Source organism: Mesoplodon bidens (genome assembly GCF_964165515.1).
Source record: "Mesoplodon bidens genome assembly, chromosome: 4".
Lineage (NCBI taxonomy): Eukaryota > Metazoa > Chordata > Mammalia > Artiodactyla > Ziphiidae > Mesoplodon > Mesoplodon bidens.
In genome coordinates, this window is record NC_138160.1 from 103,531,933 (window position 1) to 103,559,931 (window position 27,999).

At 33.6% G+C, this 27,999-nt stretch overlaps 1 protein-coding gene across 1 annotated transcript in view; it reads left to right on the plus strand.

Annotated features, from left to right (window-relative positions):
* The window catches only part of SNX2 (sorting nexin 2), a 56,061-nt gene that overhangs the window by 25,105 nt on the left and 2,957 nt on the right, over positions 1-27,999 (plus strand). Inside the window, exons 3-12 of the mRNA XM_081231563.1 lie at positions 4,075-4,238; positions 5,598-5,664; positions 5,995-6,038; positions 7,518-7,659; positions 11,662-11,740; positions 17,514-17,589; positions 18,524-18,637; positions 18,894-18,987; positions 20,313-20,518; positions 27,111-27,254. Of these exons, the coding sequence (XP_081087689.1) occupies positions 4,075-4,238; positions 5,598-5,664; positions 5,995-6,038; positions 7,518-7,659; positions 11,662-11,740; positions 17,514-17,589; positions 18,524-18,637; positions 18,894-18,987; positions 20,313-20,518; positions 27,111-27,254 (1,130 nt within the window). The remainder of the gene's footprint in view (positions 1-4,074; positions 4,239-5,597; positions 5,665-5,994; positions 6,039-7,517; positions 7,660-11,661; positions 11,741-17,513; positions 17,590-18,523; positions 18,638-18,893; positions 18,988-20,312; positions 20,519-27,110; positions 27,255-27,999) is intronic.

The following is a 27,999-nucleotide window of genomic DNA, read 5'->3' on the forward strand; positions in this document are numbered from 1 at the left end:
AAAAAAGGGGGAAAAAAAATTGGACTCTTCAAAACAGTTATCTGTTTTAAGATTAAAATTTAGGGACAAATTAATGTTTGGATATTAAGAAACAAAATCTTGCTTAGAATTAGTGACACAAATAATTAAAATAGTAAATCTTTGTGTATTTAAGAGCTTAATTTACCTAAACTGGCTTTCATGAGTTAAAACTTAATAATACTTCCTCAGCTTTTATAGTGGTTGAATATTCAAACCATCCTGTATTTTTTTTACAAATTATTATTATTATTATTTTTTTGGCTGCGTTGGGTCTTCGTGGCCGCGTGAGGGCTTTCTCTAGTTGTGGCGAGCGGGGCTACTCCTTGTTGTGGTGCTATGGCTTCTCTTCTTGTGGAGCATGGGCCCTAGGCGTGCAGGCTTCAGTAGTTGCAGTACACGGGCCCTAGAGTGCATGGGCTTCAGTAATTGCAGCACACAGGCTCAGTAGTTGTGGTGCGCAGGCTTAGTTGCTCTGCGGCATGTGGGATCTTCCCAGACCAGGGATCGAACCCGTGTCCCCTGCATTGGCAGGTGGATTTTTAAACACTATGCCACCAGGGAAGTCCTGGCAGGCGGATTCTTAAGCACTGCGCCACCAAGGAAGTCCCCTACAAATATGTTTAAAGATACAATCCTCCATCACAGAGGTCCATATAATTTCCTGCTTGATATAAGAAAAGTTTTCACTGAAGATGAATTCATGTATTTTATGAATTCATGTCAGAAAATTAAAAATGTGATACCAGGGCTTCCCTGCTGGCGCAGTGGTTGAAAGTCTGCCTGCCGATGCAGGGGACACAGGTTCGCGCCCCGGTCCGGGAAGATCCCACATGCCGCGGAGCAGCTGGGCCCATGAGCCACGGCCGCTGAGCCTGCGCGTCCGGAGCCTGTGCTCCGCCACGCAAGAGGCCACGGCAGTGAGAGGCCTGCGTACCGCAAAAAAAAAAAAAAAAAAGTGATACCAAATTCCAATCATTTTCCTACCCCCACCCCCCCCTTTTTTGTAGCTTCCTTACAACTTAGAGTATAATGACAGTTAACCAAAGTTGTAATATTCCTTTTTCTTTCCTTTCATGGAGTTTTTTCCAGGCAGTCCTTTAAAGTTTTTTCATAGCATTTATGTTTTAATCTGAAAGATGACACAAGTTCTTTCTCTGCTAAGTAGGTGCTAATCTAAAATTGTGCCTGTTCCTCTAATAGTAGAGGGTCATACATAGAACACTTGGATTATCCATTTTATTAAAGGATCTTTCACCTTTAAGTCTCAGAATTCTGTTAATGAGTGTGCTGAAACTCTAAAAACAGAACTGTGTTTGTGTGTTTGTGTAAAGAAAGAGGGTTTTCTTGTTACAGTGTGCCCAGCTGATCAAACAGTTTGCCACATGAGGATTATACAGTGATATTTGCCCACTAAGCTTGATTAGAAAAATCTTTTTTTGTGTTTCAGTCTACCTAGTGCAGCCTATACTAAATATAATGATACAAATATGGTCAATGTCAGTATTTGTTTGGTTTGTCTTTGTTTTTAAGGAGAGACATGGACTAAGCAGTAAAAATAGTTATTTGTTTCTTTTGTTACCTACAGACACTTTTTTATGCTTTATCTTTTATCTTAAACTCAGCTGCATTTCATAATGACATCATTAGGTGTTCTAAGACATGTATCAGAGGAGAAACAAATAGGTATTGCTCTAGTGATTTAGCCATTTGGTTTTAAAACCATAAGAAGACTAGATTGTAATTGGTATGTATGCTCATGTATTTTGGGTAGCATTTCAAATACTATTATGTCAGAAGTGGTATTAGAAAAAGTTCAAGTGTGACTTTTGTTACTGTTACTAGCTTACTTACAGAGTGTTCACCAAATATGGGTGACTACAGAGCCCCTTTCCACCATTACTTACATCCTGCACTAAGCTACACTGAACTTACTAGGAAACTGTCCTAGAAGAATAAGGGAGGGTGAGCAAATTGCCAATATTGACATTGTCCTAGACTTTTAGAACTTGTTTCTGCCAGGGTACTTAGCTTATTTCACTTACGCTTTTCAGCAAATTATACCAAATCTAAGTTTAATGAGTATTCCTTTGTTTAAAAAATTCTCTAGTGTCTGTGGTATGAGTGAAATATTACTTAGCTGACATTGACATAATCAATTTATACTTATCTGCAAAGTATCTCTTCCAAGGAAATGCTAATCTTTGTACTTACGTATGGGGCATTTTATGGAATCTTTAGGTCTGGTTTTAATTCATTTTTGTTAATTTGTAGTATGTTAGATCACTTTTACTAAAATAATAATTTTTCATGGGAAGAATTTAAAGCAAATTGTACATTGGTATGCTGAAGCTAAGTCTCTATCCATTTTATTTTCTTTTTAAAAAAAAATTTTACTTATTTTTTTATTGAGGTATAGTTGATGTACAATATTGTATAAGTTTCAGGTTACGACATAGTGATTCACAATTTTTAAAGTTTATACTCCATTTATAGTTATAAAATATTGGCTGTATTCCTTGTGCTATACAATATACCCTTGTAGCTTATTTATTTTATGCATAGTAGTTTGTACCTCCTAATCCAAGAGGTAAGATACCACTTCAGGTAAATAACATGTTACTAGTGATATACTTTTTGAGGTATTAAAATGACTCACTGACTATCATTACTGCCTTCCCAAACCTCAAGGAATGTAGGAAACTCAGGTTAGAAACGGCTGATCTGATCCTGTTTCCTTTATACTCCTGCCTGCCTTTTCCTGGTAGCATTCTATAAACCAACAGATTATCATTTTGACCACTGATTGTAATTTTCACTCTTCTCGCTTTGCTTTTAGCTTATGCTGTATGGTTGACTCCTGAACAGTATGAGTTTGAACTGCTATGGTCCACTAATATGCATTTTTTTTAATTAGCAGATACTACAGTACAACTTGATCTGAGGTTGATTGAATCCAAGAATGTGGAACCTCGAATACAGAGGAGCCACATATATGGAGGGCCCAACTATACATTATACTCAGATTTTTGACTGTGTGGAGGGTCGGCAGCCCTAACTCCCTTGTTGTTCAAGGGTCAACTGTATTTCATTTTCGTGAAATGCTTCCCTCATTTTTTCTCTAAACTCATTCAGATCTTCTCAATTCAGTTTCATAAAATATTCCTCATTTTCCCCAGCCTAAATTATTCTGTCCCACTTCAACTCAAATTATAGTGTTTATTCTTTAGTTCGTACAGCAATTAAATGTCTTGTAATTTTCTTTTTATTGTTCTCTTGGCTGTAATTTTTCTTTTATTATTATTTAACATTCCACATGCTTATGTCTTGTTTTTCCAACTAGATTATAAACTCCCTGAGGGCAGGTATGATATTTTACATTTCTTTATGGTTCTTCATTGCATTTAGCACATGTTACATAGCTTGTAGACATTCAGTTTATCGATTTGTTTTTAAATATATTTAATTATAGATTTTTCAAATGAATGAACACTTTAAATGAAAACCTAAGCACCTATTTGTTTTGCATCATATTTGTGTATTTAGCTAATATCCAGTAATCTTTAGTGGTTAATTACTTTAGATTACTAATGTTGTGGACTTTCCATAACAAATTTTTACTCCCAGTTGGGATAGTTCTGGGCAGTTTTCTGCCATGAAATTTGTGTTCATATGTATAAAAGAATAGTAATGTTAGCCTGAATACAAGATTTTGGTAAGTTACCACAAGTATTAGATATATTACAGATCCAAACACAAACGAATGTGGAATTATCCACGTCATTGCTTTCCTCCTGGCTTTATCCCTACCACTAGTATAGATAATTATGCTGACTTACTGGAATTCTTCCTAAAATCAACAGAGTCACTGTTGGTTTTAAAGTTTTGATAAACAATTAAGGAAGGATTCATAAATTATTTATAACAGTTATTTTAAGATAATATTTTGATACTGTGGATCATATAAAAGTATTTTTCATAATTTATTGACTGCTCTGTAGACTATTGGGAGTTTGTTACCAGTGTCCTCAACTAACTTGTTTAATTTTTATCTAGAAGCTACAGAAGAAGTTTCTCTGGACAGTCCAGAAAGGGAACCTATACTCTCCTCAGAACCTTCTCCTGCAGTCACACCTGTGACCCCCACGACACTCATTGCTCCCAGAATTGAATCAAAGAGTATGTCTGCTCCTGTGATCTTTGACAGATCCAGGGAGGAGGTATGGAAAAATGTTTATATTCTAAATTAATATGTAAATAATACATTTTTTGTCCCCCACCCAACATTTCTTTACTGTTAGTCATTTGTAATCAAAGCCTTTTAGAAATGTTTGGAAAAGAACACTGAACTAAAGAGGTCAGGTGATTTGGCTTCTAATTTTATCCCACCCCTTTTTCATCCAGTAACTTGGGCACATCACTTTCCTTCTCAAGTCAAGCAGTTTGTCATTTGTGATCTCATGATGGTAATGTGTGCCTCTCAGTGTTCCTCTCTTGGTCAAATAAGGTAATGTCTGAAAGTACTTTGAAAACTTAATCACAATAAAGTGGTATCTTGAGTAATTTTATTTGATAAAAGTATGTAATAAATGTTAATGGTTATGTCGGCAGAGTAAGAGATGTGAGTTGAGAGGAAGCATGAGGACCTTCTAAGGTGTAATGATGGTGTTTTTTCTTAATCTACATTCTGGTTACAAAGATGTGTTTACTTTTCAAAAATTATTGAGCTCTTTACCTAGGATTTATATACTTTATGTGTGTTACAGTTCAAATAAGGCTTACTTTTAAAAAATCTGTACAGGAGGGCAACTTTGAAAAAAATTATCATTAGAAAAACATCCTTTTTTTTTGGTAGCCTTAGACTATTAATATTGCTTTTAAAATTTGCAAGATTTAAGTTTCTGTGTTTTCTTCTTGAAAGTAAAAAAACTTTCCCTCAGAACTGCTATTAATAAGGATTGTTTATTTATAATGGATAAAAATGCTTCTCTGTAGTCCCGTAGGTTTATCATTTTTCCTACTTCTTTTTTCAGTGAGCTTTATAGTGCTTTCATTGGCTTCAAGAAGAACATGTGTTTACTAGGTAATTGGTGAAATCATGATGCTCAAGTTGCTTATAATTCCTGCAAGTATGTAGGGTTCTACTGGCAAAAGTAATGGCTACCTCCTGCTTTTTAAAGAGGAGAGATACAACCTTGAAAAATACTAATTAAAAAAATTCGAGGAATTAATTATTTTCATAATCTGAATCTGAAGATTGAGTATATAGAACAAAAACATTCCACAATATTCCTACAGAAGACTACAACGTTTTCTCTACATCTGAGGAGTTGGAGGAAAGCAAGGTTTTCTGTTCCTTCTCCCAGTGATCCTTTTCCTGTTGTCTTTGTGTGTGTGTATCTTTTACATAGTTAGGAAATGTGAAAGCTTTTATTGTTTTTCATAAATGGAGTGCTGAGTGACTTTTCAAATTGATGTGACAGTGACCCTAATAAAAGATAGATGGTAAAAATTATAGTTATTAGTATTATGACAATAATATAAACTGGAATCTTTAATAAGAAAAAAATTTTTTCTAGATTGAAGAAGAAGCAAATGGAGATGTTTTTGATATAGAAATTGGTGTATCAGATCCAGAGAAAGTTGGTAAGTTAATATTTATTATATTTTGTACTTGCTTCTTTTTGATAATTAGCTTGGTTGTTAATGTGCTATTTTTCTTAACTAAATGCATTGTTACAGTATTAAAATGGTGCTTTTATTTTTAAACTCCTGGCAGCTTGTTTTGTTTTTTTCCCAGTTTTATTGAGGTATAATTGACAAAAATTGTGTGTATTTAGGATGTACAATGTGATGATTTAATATATGTTATAAAATGATTACTACAATCAGGTTAATGTATTACCTCATATAGTTACCTTGTGTGTGTGCATGTGGTTAAGCTTATGATTTTTAATAGTTTGACTTTTCTTGTAGGTGATGGCATGAATGCTTACATGGCTTATAGAGTAACAACAAAGGTAAGTCTTTTGCTCCTTTAAAAAAATATTGAGCCCTCACCATGTGTAGTATGAGGATACTACAGTGATTAAGGTGTAAGTGATCACTGTCTTTACAAAGGTTATCATCCAGTAAAAGTTAAATATAAATAGCTACAATGAGTTCTGAGTGGTTTGGTAGGTAAAGTATTCCGGGAGAGTATTCGGGAAGGGATCTAATCTAGGCAAAGGTAGGAGAAGTGATTTGGGTGGGAGAGGGGCAAAGGGATTTGCTTGTGTAAAAGCCAGAAATCAAAAAAGCATTGTTCTTTCTAGGATCTGCAGGACGTGGTGCCAGATTAAACTGTTTGGCAGTAAGCCTTCCTATATTATGAACAGCCACATTAGGAATTTGGCCTTCATCCTTAGTATATATAATGGAGAGCCATTGAAGAGATTCGAACAAGAATGTGGTACAATTGATTTTTGTTCTAGAAAGCTCTCTCTGACTCAGTATGGATTGGGAGGATCAAAGTAAAGGTCAGGATTTCGAGTTAAGAGGCGGTTGCAATCCTTAAAGGGATTGTAGGCCTTCAAATCTTAAAGAGAGAGGATCTGAAACAGTCCTAGCTGTGAGAAGTGATTCTTAATACTAAGGAATTAGTTCTAGGGATGAGTGAAATAAATGGCTTCTTGTGATGTATAGGAGGTAGAATCAGTAGGGCTTGGATGTAAGGAGTGAGGAAGGGGGGATGCCTAAGTGTGTGTGTGGTTTTTTTTAATCTTTATTGGAGTATAATTGCTTTACAATGTTGTGTTAGTTTCTGTTGTACAACAAAGTAAATCAGCTGTAAGTATACGTATATCCCCGTATTCCCTCCCTCTTGAGACTCCCTCCCATGCCTAAGTTTTTGTCTAGAGGAACTTTGTGGTTGTTGGAGTGATCCTGGAGAAGAGGCAACACAAGGGGAGGAACACAGTGTGGAGTCAGATTTGTTAATTCATTGAACAGATCCTTATTTATTAAATACCTTGGGGTCAGGCTCTTTTCCAAGGACTGCAGTATAGTAGTAAACAACACAAAGAAATGCCCTTCACTCATGGAACTCTTATGTTCGAGCAGGGAAAAATATGGTGAAATTGAGGTGGCAGTGAGATTTAAGTGGAGGTTTCCCTTGGACTATGTATTATTGGACTGAAGCTCAGAGGAGATCTGGGCCAGAGGTAAAGATTTAAGAATCATTAGCATAAATACAGGTAGAGTCAATGAGATGAGTTAAGGGTAGAATAAAGCAAACATTTTCTGTCCTCTTAAGTTTCTGTTAAAAAAAAAATCTATGATTTGGGTTTTTTTCAGTTGTTAGAAATCTTTACATCACATTAGTTAGCTACTCTGCATTTTTTTCAGAGTAGATCAGTGTGTGTGATATGTATATATGCATGTTCACAATTATGTATTACATTAACTTCTAAAAAGCTGTTCAGTATTCAAAATTTGAAATATCTTTTCTTCACTTGTAGACTTCTCTTTCCATGTTCAGTAAGAGTGAATTTTCAGTTAAAAGAAGATTTAGTGACTTTCTCGGTTTGCATAGCAAGTTAGCAAGCAAGTATTTACATGTCGGTTATATTGTGCCACCAGCTCCAGAAAAGAGTATAGTAGGTAAGTATGAATTTTTAAAAATTTACTGTTGTTACTCTTACTAGTTCAGTTTTAACTGTATAGATGTGTATATTCCATGATCATTCACTATCATGATATCTCAATATCTAGAAATACTGAATTTAAGTATTCTGTTTATGATAGACATTCGTCAACTGAAGAGTGTATAGCTAAGTTTTATTTTCTAACACTTGAGGATTTGATTTGTATAATGTAATGATGTTAAATATTTGACAAGGTGAAAGCAACTAAAAACCCTTTTAGGGTCATTAGAGTATCTTATTACTGAGTAACACTTAGAGAATATTCAATATTATTAGTATATTAACATTTTTCTAAGGGTTTGGAGGTGTTTTGTGCTTAGCTATACATTGTACAAAAAGATTTGATCTAGCCTTGCTCACACAGGAGCTATTTAAACTTATCTTAGTTTATTACGTACTTCAATTTAACATTTAAAAACATTTCTACTTTTACAGGTAATAAAGGCTTACTTAGTTAAGAATATGCAGAATATTACAAAAGAGGAGGAGAACCTCCATTTTCCCATCATTAAAAAACATGTCATGTCTTAAAATTTTGTAGTACATTTTCCAAGCTTTTCAGTCATAGGTTTTTATTTATCTCTATTTTTTTATATACATGATTATTCTGAAAAATATTCAAAATGAATTTTACTTATCCATAAGTTATTGTTTTTACTTTTTAAAACATTTGATTTGAAAAGCAGTTTTATCCATATCTTTTATGATTTTTGAAACCTGATATATTTAAATGTATTTATTCTTTCTCTTTTTAAATTTTTTTTTAATAAATATATTTTATTTATAAATTTCTGACAGCTTTGGGTCTTTGTTGCCGTGTGTGGGCTTTCTCTAGTTGCAGCGAGCTGGGGTTACTCTTCATTGCAGTGCCTGGGCTTCTCATTGTGGTGGCTTCTAGTTGTAGAGCACAGGCTCTAGGCACTCGGGCTTCAGTAGTCGTGGCATGTGGGCTCAGTAGTTGTGGCTTGTGGGCTCTAGAGCGCAGGCTCAGTAGTTGTGGCGCACAGGCTTAGTTGCTCCGCGGCATGTGGGATCTTCCCAGACCAGGGCTTGAACCCATGTCCCCTGCATTGGCAGGCGGATTCTTAACCACTGCACCACCAGGGAAGTCCCTATTATATGAGAATTTTTAAATTGTATTTATTAATGTACTTAAAAATAATAAACTCATTACCTGTTAACAAAAAATTTTTGTGAAAAATAATTTTTATAAGACAAAAATATTTAATAAGAGTGGCTTGCTTTTGTTTTTTTGTTTTTAACATTTTTGCAAAATCTCTTTAAATTGTGGCTTATAGAAAATAGCTGTATTTTCATGTCTGTTTCTACATTCTACCTGTTGTGATACAACACATCATATAGCTTTTGTAAAACTCCACTGAGCTCTCATGAAAGAATGGGAGCAAAAAAGACACGAATAGCATCTTAGTATTATGAAGGTCAATTTTTGTACACATCCCCCACCAGCCCAAAGGGTCTCAGAAACCTTACGAATATGCTAACCATACTCTGAGAACTACTAGTCTAGTTAATAATATTATTTCTCTCTCCTCTAAACTGTTGCAGTGTTATCTTTTGGCCTCCCATTATCTATGTAGTGAGCTTCAGTTTCATTTATCATAAATTATTTGTTATTAATATCCTTTTTTCTTTAAGTTGTACAACTTTTTTTTTTTTTTTTTTTTTTTTTTTTTTTGCATTACGCGGGCCTCTCACTGTTGTGGCCTCTCCGGTTGCGGAGCACACGCTGTGGACGCGCAGGCTCAGCGGCCATGACTCACGGGCCCAGCTGCTCCACGGCATGTGGGATCCTCCCAGACCAGGGCACAAACCCATGTCCCCTGCATCGGCAGGCGGACTCCCAACCGCTGCGCCACCAGGGAAGCCCACAACTATTTTTATATATCAAAAGAGAAAAAAACAAAAAATAGTTTTTCTCATTTTGATGGCTAGATACACTAGTTTAGTCCTTAAACATTGAGCCAGAAAAAAGAATTTTTTTAACTAAATTTTTATGCCCAAGTTCGTTGTGTTTCAAACTAATATTTTGCCCTAATAATCTTCAGCCTTTCACAAATTATTGAATTAAAAGGAGATTGAAAGAATTTGAGGCAACCACATAAAATGCAGTTTAAAAAAAAAGATGTAAATAAAGAAATTAGCAGGAAAAATAATTGTAGTTAAATAAAAGATGAAGCCAAGTTAAACAGTTTCCTCTAAATGTGCATAAAGTCTGAACAATTATTGAAGGTGGGTAACAAGTTGTTCTGTGAAGTTCCTGGCAGAAAATCAAGTAGAGAAGCAATCATTTAAAAAATTTCATATTGTCCATCAATTTTTAAAAATAAAAATGAATATATTGTCTAAGAAAAATTTTAAATATGAGGGGCCCTTTTAATTATATACCCAGTGGTTTTCAAGTAACAAACACAGTGGTGTAATAAGAATAGTAACTTCTCTTTCCTGGGAAGCTATAACTGCCACTGAAGGAAGGGGGGGTCTTTTCATTAGCATATAACTGTTACTGCTTTTATAGAACCTTAGTTGACTTAAAAGCACTATTTTTGTGAAGCTTTTAAAAAGCAACAAAGAAGTTGAAAAGTGTTAAGGAGTAACTGCTTACAGTAAGTTTTTATTTACTGCAGTGGTGCATAATGGTTACTTACCTCTAGGAAGTAGCATGAGCAGAAAGAAGATCACAGAATTAAAAAAAAGCAAAAAATTATATAGTGGTAAGGTTTTCTTTCACAAAAACAGAATATGTGAAATAACATCCCACACCTAGTAGTCCACTCAAGGTAGGTAATTTTAAGTGTTTGAATGAGTTTTCCTTTTCAAACTATTGTATTTCAGAGGAATTACGTTAAAACATTCATAGGTGATATATCGTTTTTCATCAGGTGTACCAACCTGAATAAAAATTACATGGTTTTACATGATCTATTTTTAAATGGCTTTATTGAGACATAATTCATATGCCATACAATTCATCCATTTAAAGTGTATAATTCATTATTAGCTTTTCATATATTTAGACTTGTGCATACCTCACCACAGTCAGTTTTAGAATATTTCTATTACCCCTTAGCCATCATCCTCTAATTTCCTCATCCACCCCCAGTCCTAGGCAGTCACTAATATGCTTTCTTTCTCTATTGATTTTCCAATTCTGGACATTTCAAAAAACAGGGAATCATATAATACATGGTCCTTTGTGACAAGCTTCTGTCAACGTAGCATAATATTTTTAAGGTTCATCTATATTGTACATATGTCATTACTTCATTTCTGCAGAATCGAATTTTGAAAGTAAAAAGAACAGGGAAAAGAAGAAAAATCTGCAGTCTGATAGTAGTGTTAAAGTTGAAATTGCTAATACAGAAATGATTAGCATGATTTTTATTCTCTAAATTTGAAGAGTTCTAAATGTCTCTGTGAAAGAGCTCATTATTTCAAACTTATAAAACCAGCTATGATAAATGAACAAGAACATGTTCTTAGAATCTGCAACAGAGGAAATACTTAGCATATTATTGGATTACACTTATTTTTATTTTTCTAGTCCCCAAAGTAAAGAACGTTAATTATTGCTCATAAGAGATGAAAATATCAGATGTGCTTAAATTTACTAATTTGAACTCCGTTATGCATATTGAAATGCAAACACATTTTAACTTACCAAGAGTTTAATGTATGTCAGATAAAGAGTCCAAACAGTTATAGGTTAGAAAACTACAGACACAGCTCAACCTCTGCTTTAGCTGTACTCTTTTAAAACTTACATTATAAGTGCTTGCCAAGTACAGATGTTAATTTCTCAAAACTATGATATTAGTTATAATTTTAGGAGCTTTTTTGTCAAGTTCAAATTTAAAATACATTTTAAATTATGCAGAAATGATTATAAAAGAATGTTTCTCAGTAATAGAAAATCATGAGTCTTTCAATTTTTTCAAAGGCATGACCAAGGTCAAAGTGGGTAAAGAAGATTCATCGTCCACAGAATTTGTAGAAAAACGAAGAGCAGCTCTTGAAAGGTAATTCTAATCAGCTGTGTTTTATTACTCTAACGGTTTTACTTCAGTAATATAAGTCTAATTCCATTAAATGGCACAAGTATATTTTAAGTATTAAAATTCTCAAAGTACCACTTGATTACTCTTATTAAGTGCTATAAGCTTTTATTAAGAAAATTGATTCATTCAGAAACACAGTACTGTATACTTGTTCCATTTTTATTCTCATTAGTAGTCTAACAAAGTAATACCTATTTTCATCGGAATTATTTCCTTTGAATTATTACTTGGTGATACTGAAATGTTATTAAATACAATGAAAAATTAGGTTTGTGCTCCCTCCTTCAATTCTTTATAATTGATTTTGACTTGAGTGTACAGAAGTATTAGTCATTGCTCGAGTTAACTGTATAGTTAAAGGCTGATAGATATATATGCTGTGCCTTGCTTTAGACTTCTTGACCTGACACATTTCCTATGGCTTTGAAGACTTGTGTTCATTGTGGCCGACTAAATGGGAAATGGATGGGAGGAATCCCACTCCCAGAATCTTAACATTTTTTCCTTGCTATGCTGAAAATGTGAGAAAACAAGTTCAAAACTATCTTAAAGCCCAATTTATTGTACATAAGTTGGTAATTACCTGGACTTAATACATTTTCTAATTTCATAGTTTTTGTTTGTTATTTTAATTGAATTTGCTTATTTGTTCTCTGTCTTATTTTCTCTCTTGGCTTAAAATCAGTGGTTGGCATAGATAGGACAGACTTTAGGAAATAGTATATATATCTATAGGGTACAAATTATTTTGTAAAACTGTTTGAGACAGTGTATTTCTGGGTTTTAGTAATAAATTGTTTCAATTTTAAGAAAATACCACAGTAAAGTCAGGTTTGAACAATTTGCAATAAGAAAAGCTAGTGTGCAGCTTAAAATCTTAAAGACTTAAAAGATAAGATTATGTCTATGAGACTCAGCAGTTACTCAGGAAAAGGATTTAAATTGCATCGAAAGAAGTTCAATTTAGGCATTAAAATTGATTCTCTTGTGAAAGAGGTCATAGAATGAGTGTTTTTAAGAGTAAAGGTAGATAATGTGCTGCCTTGATTTTGCTTAGTCCTTCCTGAAAGTATAACCATGACCTTTTGAGAAGCCTTTCCAGTCCTATTTTTCTGTGAGTAAATTTGAAATATTTTGGATGGCATTCTTGATAAGGAACTTAATGAAGATATATTGTACCAAGGGCATATAATTTGGTTCTACATTCACCTTTCTTTTAACTTGAATGCATTGCATAGTACTTAAACCATATCTTCATTCACTGTGTAACACTGAGGAGAGTTTTAAGGAAATATTGAAGCTTGACCTAGTGCATATGTGAAGATAGTTTCTTACTGATAAATGTTACTTAAATACTACCTTAGTGGAATTTGCAGTAGTGGGGTGGGGGGAGGAAACAGTGTACTGTGAGTTCATTTTGCATTAGAAAAGATAACTAAAGAAAATATAAGTGTAAAGATACAGAAACAAAGGAACTGGAATGATTTTTCTCAAGTGATTTTTCTGTGGCATTTCTTAAAATTTAAACATTAGAATAGGCATATTTGTGGATATATAACCTAGTTGTATCTGGCGGGTCAAGGAAGTAGTTCTTTGTTCACACTCTGGTATTCATTTACATATTTATTTGTTTGTACAACTTAGAGAATCCAGATAACTATCTTGAACAAAAGGATAAACATCTGGTATTGAAATATGGGAAGAGAAAGGGAGTGGTTAAGAACCTAAGTAATTTCCCTGTGCCACACTCAGTAAAGTAAGCAGAAATTACTTTTAAGTATCCCAAAGATCACTCACTTGATTCTCTTAAGAGTGCTTCATATCTTACCTACAAGCATATTGAATTTATTTTATAGTAAGGATACTCTTCTGTAAATATAAACTAAAAAATGTAAAGTAGCATTATACAGTGTGTAGGGTTTTAGAATCCTTTCTCTGTTGAAGCCTGCACTCCATTACACACTACACAGTATCTGTGAGGCCTTGGACAAGTTATTTAACTTAAATTCATTGTTCCTTTTCTCTAAAAGGTAAGTGTATCATAACAAGCACCTGAAAACCCAACTGGCAAAGCCTAAACAGTTAGTGTCGGTTGATTAATCCGTTCGTTCATATCAGGAAGTGTGGAGGTAGGCAGATGTTTAGTATTATCAAATCCATCAGGAAATCCTATTGCTTCCTTCTGATATCTGGACAACCATTTTTTCACCCGTCCACTACTAGTCCAAATGTCTGAATTAACTGCGGTAGACTCCTCATTGGTCTCCTTGTTTCCATCCTTGTACCTCTACTCTTTTTTCTAATATAGCAGCCAGGGTCATCCTTTTAAATCATGAATCAGATCATCTTCCCACTCCTATTCGTCCACCCACCCAGTTTCAGTCAATAAAAGCCAGAGTCCTTATAATGACCTATAAATTCTTACATGACTTGCACTGCTGCTCACTCTGTTACCTACTTGATCTCCTATCAGTTACCTACTTGATCTTCTGTCCTCCTTGATCACTTTGCTCTAGGCCACACTCACCTTTTTGCTGCTCCTCAAAGATCCCAGGCATCTTCCCACCTTAGGGTTCTACCCGCTACCCTGTCCCCACTGCCTAGAAAGCTTTTGTTCCCAGGTATCTGCGTACCTAATTCCCTTACCTCTTTCAAATTCAGACATTCAGATGTCACCTTGCCAGTGAAGCCTATTTTGATTATTGGTTTCATTCTGACCTATTCTGTTTACATCGCCATCAACCACACCTTACACCCTTGATCCCATTTACTTGTCCTTTCTCCACTTGTCCTTTCATTTTTCCACAGCATTTGCCACCTTATCACATACTACATAATTTTTATGTTTATGACTTATTGTCCATCTTCTGTTAACTAAAAGCTCCAGGGACTTCCCTGGTGGTCCAGTGGTAAAGAATCCACCTTATAATGCAGGGGACATGGGTTCAGTCCCTGGTCAGGGAACTGAGGTCCCACACGCCACAGGGCAACTAAGCGCACGTGCCACAACTACTGAGCTCATGTGCCTCAACTAGAGAGAGCCCACGTGCCACAAACTACAGAGCCCACGCGCTCTGGAACCCACATGCCACAACTACTGAGCCCACGTGCCCTGCAGCCTGCGCGCCACAACTAGAGAGAAGCCCATGCGCCGCAACAAAGGATCCCGCATGCCTCAACGAAGAACCTGCGTGCTGCAACTAAGACCCAAAGCAGCCAAAAATAAAGTAAATAAATAAGTAGTAAATAAATCACTTAAAAAATAAATTAATTAAATTAAACCTCCACTAGAGAAGGAATCTTGTTCTCTTTTGTTCACTGGTACATTCTGAGTACTCAGAACAGTAACTGATGTGTAGTAAATGCTCAATAAATGTTGAATGTACAAATGAATGTCATCAAAGACCCAGGCTCTTTCTACCTGTCTATTCTCTCATTCTTAGCACACATGTCTGAGTCTTAAGCGAGAGAAATATCTTTAACTCTGTTCCTCTCAAGCATTTTGTATAACCTGCTTTATTTTGTTTTGGTAAGTAGGAATTTGAAAGCCCTAAGTGATTCTAAATGTACCAATAACTTTTCCTTAGCACAAATCTCAGGAACAACTACTGACCACCTCTTGTTGAATCTGATACTTATCTTTCATCAGTTCCATTGCATCTTCCACTTCTGTCTTCCTTCAGTGTTTCTGCTTCTCTCCATACCTCTTTTCATGTATTTTTCTTACATTCTTTTCCTTTTTGTTCTGTATCCTTCCTTTATATATCTACAACCCTCTCTGACCTTAATTCTGAATTGATGACTATTTACAAATAGTCATCAATTTAAAATCCATTTCATGTTTCTTAATTTTAATATTATGTAAGTTTAATACCTTTTTTTAATGGTTCATTGCTCTTTATTTTCATGTAACCCTTAAGAAGAAAAGTTTTACCATCTCTTTTTCTAGAATATCATTTTCCAAAATGGATTCCTCAGATTGCTAGTATGTGGTAGGGTGAAAAAAGGAAATCTGTTGTCAGTTGAGGTTTATAAATGTAGGGTGTAACAAAGTTAAACCAGGTTTTTTTCCTGCAGTACTTCTCACAGCATTTAATATGCTGCTGTTCATTATAAGTCTTAAAGAAAGGAATATGTATGTAATACATTTCAAACTTTCTTGATTGTAGAACCAGTCTGAGACTAGTATTCTGCAGAACTCACTTTAAAAAGCTATTTTAGAATATAAATAGTGTTAGGTATTTCCATTTAGGTTGAAATATTAGAATATTTCTTAAAGGTTTGGGTACTAGATGTTTTGTCTTCCTGCTTGTTCATTTTATGAACATCTGAGTGCTTGCTATTTATCAGCTGTTGTTGTGTGCGCTCAGATGAACAACTTACGCAAACTGCTTTAAGCAGTACACAGTCTAAGTAACTAAATAACTCACCTAGAGTAGTACTGGAGAACTTCAGTGTTAAAATTGTAAAATTCCAGTGGGAAAATACCAACATTTCTTAAACTTACAGGATTAGTGTTCCTACTGCATCTCTTTTTTACCTTTATAAAGTAAGCTGCAAATACTTTTTAAAACCACAGTGTAGATTGCATTGTACATATCTATTAAATGCTCTGTTTCTGTTATAATGACTTCTTGTGTGGGCTCTTGACTTAAAGTGAAGTTTAATATGGTGTGTATTTTATTTAAATATACAAAAACAGAAGTTAACATTTAAGCAGCGATTAGTCATTTTAACCATTATATGTAGTGTTTGACTTTAGAAAAGATTATCACTTTTTTTAGAAACTATTTAGGCATACTTTATAATCTTGTAAAGAGATAGAAGTCATCACTGACTACATTTATGCTGCAGAAATAAAGGTATATTAACTGTTAGGCAGAATATTATAACTGAAATATTACTGCATGTTATTAATCTGGGGAAAGAGCAATTTTTTAAAAATGGGATTAGATAAGTAATCAATGATCATCAAATAGTGAACCTTTTTTTTTAATGAAAGATTGGTAATTTATTATGAATGTCAGGGCTGTACCTTTTCTAGTAACGGAAAATTACTAAAGTTAGGCTAATAGTGATTTAATAATGATGTTTCTCTTTCCTTTTTATTTTATGTGGTATCATATAAGGAAGACATTTATCAAAAATATCAGAACCTTAAAAATAAAAATATTGAAGAAAATTTAGTCCTTGTCAAATAAGGACCAAAACTTACTTGATAATTAAAATCTGCTGCCAAGGAAAAAGAAATTGGTAGGCTGTTCTCCATTTTGGTAATGATGACAATTAAAAAAAAAAAAGTTTGACTGGACTATATAGTAATATATAGTATATATACTATATATAGTATATATACTAGAATATATATAGTAATAACTGGAAACATACTGACCCACCGAAAGATAGCATTATTTGATAAACTTACCTTTATACCCTTTTATAACTCTAATACTTCGCAGTGAGAAGTTTGGTAAGTTATTTAACCTCTCCCCATTCCTACCCCCACCCCCACCATGTCTCTTTTTACATAATTATGAATTTTCAAAAGATGAACAAAAAGCTTTTTAATCATTAAATTACTATAAGATTCTACATAATTAGAGTGAAGGCAAACTGATATGATAGGAGGCAAACAGGACATCTTTTTTTTATTTTTTAATTTTTATTTTGTTGAAATAAGATTTAAAATAAGATGGTACTGATAAATAAAGGAGCATTTTATTCTTAAATCTAGGTATCTTCAAAGAACAGTAAAGCATCCGACTTTACTACAGGATCCTGATTTAAGGCAGTTCTTGGAAAGTTCAGAGGTATTATTTCTACTTTAAATTTTTATATGTAAATGTTCTCATTTATGATTATCAGTGTAATAATTTGTATAAGAATAGGTGTTCAGTAAACAGTTGCATTAATAGATGGAATAAAGCAAAGATTTTTTTTTTTGCTTAGTGCTTTAATTAGCTTTAATTACTTTAAATTACTAGCAAAATATCTTCTTTGCATTGATAATTGTAGGATGATCATTCCCTTTCTTGAAAAATTAAAACCAGATTGAAAAGAATGGCTTATAAATAGTCTAATTCTGAATGCCCTAAGTTGTTGCTTAGGCATTGTGTTGAAATAAGTTTATTCAGACCTCATTTTAGAGATAGTTGAATAATGTGTGTTTGTGTGTCTACATTCTAATAGTCTTATTATGGTTTTGAAGTGCAAATTTATGATGGGAAAGAGCTTTAATTATAACCATGCTGCTCTTTATATTTGGCACATTTTATCCTCTAATTGTTACCATTTGAGATTTGTTTTTAAATTTACTTGAACCCCAGAATTGTTAAAAAATTCAAAATCACACAGTCCTAACTAAGCATAAGGAGATTTTTCTCAAGACTTTCTTTTTTCCTTATAAACAGTTTAGTTCGGCTAGCAAACAGGTGGCCAGTGTTAAAGTGCTTGGCAATTTCTTAATATATTTTGACAAACAGAGTGTTGTTCCATCTAAATGTAAACGTGCGGAAGAAAAACAAGTGGAAAGTCTATTTTTAAAGTTTTCCTTTGAGAAGTAGTGTATTTGAGAAATTAGATCTCACTGTTGAAATGTATGAGAGTGAAAAAAATACAACCTCCTTTTTTTCTTTTTTCTTTTTTCTTTTTCGGGGCTGTGTGTGGGGGCAGTCCCTTCTGTGGCCAGTTAAACCTCCAGGCTTTTAACCGGTTTGTTTGCCCTTATTTGTCATTCAATTCCAGCTGCCTAGAGCAGTTAATACACAGGCTCTGAGTGGAGCAGGAATATTGAGGATGGTGAACAAGGCTGCCGACGCTGTCAACAAAATGACAATCAAGATGAATGAATCGGATGCTGTAAGAGCTGATTTTTTGACTTGAATAATGAGATGAATTAATGAGCCCAACAATTGCATTTTAAAGCTGTACAAGTAGAAAATAGGATATTAATTTGCTTATTGAGTTTAGTTCTCAGCACGTCAGTTGACCACCATGGTTATACATGGTTAATTTGTTGCTTTAAAACAAGGTATGTAGCTTGCTATTTATTGGTAACCTAATTTACAGTGGTTTGTTCTGGCTAAATTAGCTCCATTTTTCATTTTTTTCTTAGTGGTTCGAAGAAAAGCAGCAGCAATTTGAAAATCTGGATCAGCAACTTAGGAAACTTCATGCCAGTGTTGAAGCCTTGGTCTGTCATAGAAAAGGTTTGTTTGTCTTGTTATTTATATGTTTAACGCTGTAAGTTAATTCAGATATTCTATTTAAATTTTACTAAAAATGAACATTTTAAAGAGGATGTTTTCTGTTTCAACTTTGTTATTTAATGTTTTCTGTTCCATTTTATGTAACTTCTAGTTTAGAAGGAGAAAAATCTTGAACTTGTAAAAGTATATTTTGAATTTTGGATTAAAACTGATTGATTAACTCTTTGTTAAACATATTTAATGAATGAATGAAGATGTCTTATTGGTAACTTATATAATTAAGGAATGAAATTCAAAAATGAATGATGAAATTTTTCTTTAAAATGTTAGTTTTGTACCTGTATTTCATAGAGAACTCTGGAGTATTTTCTTCATTTTTCAAACACCATATTTAAAAACCTGGAGGGGGTGTTAAAAATTCATAGAAAATTTTAGTCGTAATTTTTTTATTCCATGGTGAGGTTTTTGGTTTTATTTTTGAAGAATACATGGCTTTTACAATCATCTCTCTAAAACACCTAATAAATAATTTAGTATGTGCCATTCCCAGCAATACATTGCAAAAAAATAATTACAGAAAATCTACTGGTACACTTATTATTTATTGAAAGTAACTTATAACAGGTTTTGCTATTTGTATTCTTTCTCTTAGGGAACATTTTATGGTTCTTTAAGAGAACTTTACGTAATGCAGAGCAACAGAGCAATCCAAACAATATAATTGTTAGTCCTTGACATCTGTTTTTCTTTATTTGATGTATCTGAAATAATCACATTGAAAAATCTTTACAGAAATTCATAATATTTCACTATGCATTGTTGCACACAAAGAAGAAAAGAATAAGATTTATGTGAATTGCATGTACAATTTTACTTTGCTTTCCTCCTGTGAGCTAAATGATATTCTTATCAAAAATTGTAGACATTATTTTCAATAATAAATGTTTAAAGGCCAAATAATGTAGTATAAATCAATTGTGAGTGTTCCCAGTGCTTTCCATATGAAAAATATATTTTTTGTCTTTTTTTAGGACTAGACAGAGAAACAGCACTTTAGGGGAGAAAGGGAAGGGAGATTATTATATTATTAAACATAGTTCATCCCCTGGGAATATAGGCAGGGGTCTTCTAAATTTTCAGTAGTGCTCTGAGCAGTTAACATTTATATGCCCAAGGCATTTTAATGACTGATTGTTGCATGTTAATTATTTTGAAATATTTGAGCAGCTTGTGAATAGATAAAATTTAGAACGACAGTAAAAAATCAATGCAATATTGAAAAATTTCACTAGTGAACACTAAAAGTGCATACTTTTTTATTTCAGAACTTTCAGCCAACACAGCTGCCTTTGCTAAAAGTGCCGCCATGTTAGGTAATTCTGAAGATCATACTGCACTGTCTAGAGCTTTGTCTCAGCTTGCAGAGGTTGAGGAAAAGATAGACCAGTTACATCAAGAACAAGCTTTTGCTGACTTTTATATGTTTTCAGAACTACTTAGTGACTACATTCGTCTTATTGCTGCAGTGAAAGTAAGCCTTATTTTGTAATCTTCCTTGACTTCTTCATACTTCAGTGTTTTGCTTATAAGAAGAATATGGTATCCTATTAGGCATGCATTTAAGTGTGTAAATTACATACTAGTAAGTATAAAATGGCTTCAAGATGATTATTCATAGCTTAATATTCTCTTCCCCTCTGACTTAGACAGTACAATAGACAGAATTGATGTTTTTAAGAGATCTAAGGATGCCAAATAAAATAAAACCATTACACACTTACTTATATATTTATATATAGAAGTTTGCAGCTAACTGATAGCATTTGTTTACTCCTTCTAGCATAAGCTGAAACTACCCACTGGATTCTGTTGTCATAAGTAAAGTTATAATAAGAAGCAGGAAAAAACTAGAACTGATTATTGCACGAATATGTTTAATGGTGGCTTTGGCATGAATTTGGACTATAAGCAAACGTTCTGTGTATATGTCACCATCTAATTATAGACAAGATAGGACTAGATTAGATAAAAAATTGTGTTATCTAGTGGTAATATTTAAGGATGAACAGTCTTAAGTTTCTGAATGGTTAAGAAAGTAATTCCATTAACTAATGAAAATTAGTATTTTATAGATAACTCCAATATTCAGATAATGAAACTGAACTGACTGTTATTTTATGTTACATGTTTTGGAATATACTTTTTAAGATCTTATGGTGTCTTTGAATTACTGTTAGGAACATTAGTTCTCATGGAGTAGGGGAGAACTGGAAGTTTACCTTGGATTCAAACATCTAGAAAGTTAAATTAGTATTTATAATCAGAACATTGATGCATTGCATATTATAGACGATTCTGTTCTCAGGTTAATGATGACAGTTATTACTAGAGGGTTCTTAGCATTTCAGAGTGGTGCTTTCTTAGGTTTAGTTTGTCTACACTACCAATTTTATTTGTGTTTATTCTTAGGTGTTACTCTTTCAGTTTTTATTGGAGTGTAGCTGATTTACAATGTTGTGTTAGTTTCAGGTGAACAGCAAAATGAATCCATTATACATGTACTTATATCCACTCTTTTCTTTTTTAGATTCGTTTCCCATATAGGCCAATACAGAGTATTGAGTAGAGTTCCCTGTACTATACAGCAGGTTCTTACTACTTATCTATTTTATATATAGTAGTGTGTATATGTCACTCCCAATCTCCCAGATTATCCCTCCACTCCCTTATCCCCTGGTAACTGTAAGTTTGTTTGCTACATCCATTGACTCTACTGCTGTTTTGTAAATAAGTTCATTTGTACCCTTTTTTTTTAGATTCCACATATAAGCGATATCATATGATATTTGTCTTTCTGTGTCTGACTTACTTCACTCAGAATGGCCATCTCTAGGTCCATCCATGTTGCTGCAAATGGCATTATTTTATGGCTGAGTAATATTCCACATCTTCTTTATCTATTCCTCTGTTGTTGGACATTTATGTTGTTAGATGTTACTCTTTATATTCCTGGCAGTTAATTTTTCTTTTCACCTATTTAAATATATTAATATAGATAGTTACCAGTTCATTTTATATAGGCAACTTGTGATATACAGAAATTCAGTTTCTGGTTTCAAGAACCAGATAATGGTTCTTGTTTCTCACCTGCTCTCACCTCATTCCAGAGCTCCCACTAGCATGAGAGCCATTATTAAAAAGTATAACACCTGCAAAAAACCTGTGGGTTCAAAAAGGGACACTAGGCAGTGTCTGTGAGAAGTAGTACCTGCTGAGAAGAGCTAACCTGGGACAAGACTCCCTGACAGGGTTGGCCTCCCTGTGTGTTGGATGCTCATCCCTCAAAAACAGCTTTTCTCATACTGCCTCTACCTTCTTACTGTTTTTTTACATTCCATGAAATTACAGTTATATTAATGTTTCCCAGAATGTTTTCTACATAACACTGACACCGAAAGATGTGCCACAGTCAGCTGAGTTTTGGAGATAATGTGTGCAGTATCCCTGTCTTGCAGATTCAGAGTGCATTTAAAAAGCTTAGGACTGTCTAGCAGTAAAAAAAGACATTTAACTTTATTTAATCCAGAGGCTTCCAAATTCATATGAACAGGAATTCTTTTCCACTTAATATATTTTTATATATATGCAACACACTTTGGGAGATACTGAATTAGTGATTCATTGACTAAAAGAAGAGTTAAAGAGCTATGGTCAAGTTATACCTTAAGATGAATTAAGCTCTTTCAGATTGATTTTCTACTGAAACCTAGCCCAGGTCAACTTCATAAAGGAGTTGAGAAATTATGGAGTAAGATGACAAGGCATTTTTTATGGTCTTTATTTTTTGTTTGTTTTTTATTTTAAACTAATTCATTTGTATTTGAAAGAGTAATACATGCACAGAATAATTCTAACAGCCCTAAAAGGTAAAATTTCTTTTTACTAAAACCTCTAGTTTTTCTTCCCTTGGTGAAATTCTGTTAGATGTCTTTACAGAATTAGCTGTGCACATTTATGAAGCTAATTTTCTCTTTGTTTTTCTTTCCTTCTTTCTTTCTGTGTTTCTTTTTCTCAGCCCCCTTCTCCCTCCCTTCATCTCTTCCTTCCTTCTTCAAAAAGGCACATACTATATACACGATTCTTTGCCTGCTTTTTTTACCCACTCTATTTTAAAAAGGTCTCTTTATCAACTTACGTAAATATGTGTTTCATTCTTTTAAATGGTTGTATCATATTCCATCATTTAGTATATAGATGGACCTTGAATTATTTGATGAGTCCAATATTAAATATTAAGTATTTTGATAATAATTCTTTGGGCATAAAATTCCTAGAAGTAGAATTACTTGGCCAAAGGGTATATGAAGTTTAAATTTCAATAAACATTGCCATATTACTGTCTGAAGAGGTTATACCTCTTTATACTCCCACACCAATATATGTGTTGCTTCTTCTCCCACCCAATGATGGTTTTTTTTGTGTGTGTGTAAATTTTAATTTCTTTAGTTATTGTGAATTTAAGCATCTTTACAAATGATAAGCCATTTGCATTTCTTTTTTCTATGAATTGTTTATGTTTATGCCCATTTTTATTTTTTGTCTTACTGATTTCTAATACCTGTTTAATACTATTCAATACTTAGCTCTTTCTTTTATCCATATTGAGAGTACTTTTTAAAATGATGGTAAGTTTGAAACTAGGAGTACTTTGAGAATTAGAATTTAGGGCCAAAGTAGGGGTAATGAGAACATGAGAAATTGGGGCCTTAAAGAAGGTGATGAAGTTCATCCACTCAGAATACTGCCCAAGCCTGGCCCTGTAGCCAGGGAACTCCTGTTTCCCTCTTTTGTACAGGCTCTGACATCTGGGACTCTATATTTTGGGTAATACAGTTAGTTAGCTCACGTGTATTAAGTGGTAAACTCGTTAGATGCATTTTCATGTATTGGCCTTCTGTGAGCCACTAGAGTAGGGTCAGGGATTGAGGGTAATAGCTTTGAATGTTTATAGCACTAGAATCTTCATAAGGAATTCTTACAGGGAATGCAGATTTATAAAATATATAAAATAATTTTTTTTAAAACCAGTAGATGGATTCCCTAAGGAGTTTAACATCTTCATCGTTTGGCTGTAAGTAATCAGCATCCTTTCAGGACTCCAGGAATCTAGGCAGCATACTTTCAGATTCACTGAATTAGAATATGATATTAATTAAAATTGCAGCGTCAAATTTCCTGGTTGGCCAGGAAAACTGCTCCACAACTGCAACCTTGTCTAACCTAGATGAGCTTGCATACAATTACGTACCATAAATTAGCGGGGGCTGGGGGATGTCTAAAGTGAATCATCAGTGTAAATGTATCCCTCTTGTAGAAGAAACTGGTTGTACCAGAGTGGATTAGTATCTTGACATGGAGAGGCATACATTAAGTTATGATTTGATATTTTGGGATTGACATATATACACTAATATGTATAAAATAGATAAATAATGAGAACCTGCTGTATAGCTCAGGGAACTCCACTTCGCTATACAGTAGAAACCAGCACAACATTGTAAAACAGCTATACCCCAATGGGAAAGAAAAAAAGATAGCATTTTAGAAGATCAGGTATGGTTCTGATTCTTTTTTTCTTTTATATTCTGGTGTTACAAGGGTAGGAAACCAAATGAAGAAAAAGTTAATTCTTATGGAGTTAAGATTAATTTTTTTATCTAAAATAACCTGACTTTAGTAGCTTTGCCTTTACCATAGCTCCTATATCTGTACCACAGTGAACATGTGATTTCTGGAATATGATGAGATAATAAACCGGGCAGAGAACAAATTAGTTTAAGTTGGTGTATCACTGAAAAGACCAGTTGATATATACTAAGAACTTAAGCAAATATTGAAATTAAAGGGCATTTCGGTTCGCCGTTGCACTGTATTGGTACATATTTTAAATAATCAAATTGTTATTGAACAGAGGAATTTATAAATGAAGAACTGATATGGCCGTGTTCCTTTAAAGGAAAACTAGGCCTAAAGTCTTAAATTACTTTTAAAATTTGTGTATGTGTAGCGGGTGAGGCCCAGGGATTGTTTATTTGTTTTAAATGATAGTGACTTTTTGAATGTATTTGTGCTAGATGTATTACTTTTGTGATTTTGGCCCAAATTAATTTAGCTGAAGCAAAATCAATTCATAATGAGAAATGTTTTAAGGAGAATGTAGTCTTTTAAACATAAAAAAAGCAAAGAGAACAGTAAGATTACTGAGAGAAGAGAAATTATATGAGATGACAAATCTAGTAAAATGTATTTAAATGCCTATAGAGTGCGTTTAACTTACCAGTTTGCCTAGGATGTCTCTTGTCCTGGCTAATTAAAATGTGTACGGTCTTTAAGAACTCTGGATGTGGAGTTTTTAATATTCTTGCCCACATTTTCAAAATATGCTGTATGCTGTAAATAGAGTCCAATTATGGTTTTTTCCTGTTACTTAAGTTATTATTTACACTTCTGGTAGAAATCTAAGAGTTAATCAACTACATTTATATGTGTATGTTAACTAGAAGTAATCCATAATAGTCCTTACTAATTATTAAACATCCCCTAGGTTAAGTCACCATGCATGCTATATACTTTTCATTTTATTCCTAGTCCACAAATCTAGATCTCATTTCACTCTTTTATATTTGGAAGAACTGTGGGTTATAGAAATTAAATGAATTTCCCCAAGATCATACAGTGACAAAACTAGTATTTGAATCCAAATTTGATTTGTTCCAAAGCCTACATCTTGAAAATACACTATCTATGTGCTTTCTTCTTCATCAGGTTCCTATAACAGTGTGTATTAATTTACTGTTTCTTGATCCAAAAGCTCTCTATTTGGAATAAATGAAAATAACTCTGTTTCACCCATGTTATTAATGCTTGCTTCATTTGTTCAATTAATAAATACTAAAAAAAAATGAATATATCCCCAACATCAAGCTAGAAAAGGGATTATTGTATTCCAGTCTGTCCATCAGTTTTTTTTTAATGAAATTTCTAATTACTGTCTTACATTCATATTTCATTTCTTTCCTCCATTCACTTGCTCTTGCTCTACCAAACTCCTTGAAAGAAGTCATGGAGTTGGTTGAATTGTTCTGCTACGGTCTTTTTGTCTATGTCTTCGTTTAATTCTGCATACTAGGTACATATATCCATTTGCGCTTTTTATCTTGTAGAGGACTATCTCTGCCCCCACCCCCCGCATTTTGTTATATCTTTACATTGTTTTGCCTTTTCTTTTATTCGCTATTGGTAATCTCTTCCACCACATTTTTACTTTACTTTGTTATCTTATGGCTTTTAACATTTCCTATTTTTAATTTTTTGGCATATTTCCAACACTTAAATCTGCTTTTGATATTTTAGTAGGAAAACTTTCAATTGTAAATATGACACCAGCATTTTCCTATTAAATCTTTCTTCAAAGCATAAAACTCTGTTAGAAATCTTATTATAAGCCACATTTTAAACCCTAAACGTGGGACTTCCCTGGTTGTCCATTGGTTAAGATTCTGCACTCCCAGTGCAGGGGGCATGGGTTTGATCCCCCTTGTCTGGGAACTAAAAATAAGAAAAAAATCCTAAAGGCTAGTGAAATGGATTTTATATGCAGTTTTGCTTTTTTTTGTTTTTGTTTTTTTTGCGGTACGCGGGCCTCTCACTGTTGTGGTCTCTCCCATTGCGGAGCACAGGCTCCAGACGCGCAGGCTCAGTGGCCATGGCTCACGGGCCCAGCCGCTCCGCGGCATGTGGAATCTTCCCGGACCGGGGCACAAACCCGTGTCCCCTGCATCGCCAGGCGGACTCTAAACCACTGCGCCACCAGGGAAGCCCTGTTTTTTGTTTTTTTATTCTGAGCTCTTATATTTCATCCAATTACCGGGTTTTTGTTTTTAAGCAAATGAATATGGACCTGTATTTTCTTTGATATTGGCATGTTTATTTTCAATATCTCATTATATTAGAGTAGTATATAAGTACTTGGTTTTATTGTTTTTAGTACTATAGCACTTTTAGTATTTTGAAAGTATTTCAGTGTTCATTCCCAGTAGTAATATTATGTTATTCACTTACAGGGTGTATTTGACCATCGAATGAAGTGCTGGCAGAAATGGGAAGATGCTCAAATTACTTTGCTCAAAAAACGTGAAACTGAAGCAAAAATGATGGTTGCTAACAAACCAGATAAAATACAGCAAGCTAAAAATGAAATAAGAGAGGTGATTAATACAAAATGCTTTATTTATCTCTTTACCCAAATTTTCCATGACTCATTCATATATGCATAATTTTTCATAAATTTTTTTCTGAACCATTCAACACTTAGCTATTTTTTCATAACTTATGAACTGTTTTATAATTACTTTAACATTTTGATCATCATTAAAATCTCCAGATCCCTTTGTTACTTTCACATAATTATGGAATGGATAAAGAAGCATACAAGGAAAAGATTTAAATTAACCTTGAATTAATGATCACACATTTCTTTTGAGATGGTTAATTTGATTTCAGATTATTACTTATTTTGTGTCTAAAATTGGTTTTAGAGATAGACTTGTCCCACATGTAGCTGTCCAGGTGACATTGTCCCCCATATATATGTATTATATATGGTATTTTAGTAAATTTGTATAAGTTTATTATAATTTATACTTTTTTTGCCATGCTTCAATAAGGAAATTGAAGAGGTAGGACAACCTTTATATTACTTAAAGTAAATGTACCTGCTCTTTGAAGAGTATGTACCAGTGTTTTGGTTACATAGTGGGAAAATATAATTTCATTGCTTAAGTCTTCATTTATTTTATTTTAGCTGTTCCATTGGTCACTAATCACAACGTTTATTGTTTCTGTAGTGAATTTAATGTTTACCGATAGGTGTTCAGTAGACCATAATTGCACAATTTTTTTTTAATCTGTACATTTCACCATTACAAAAATGTTTTTTAAATGTTTGTCATA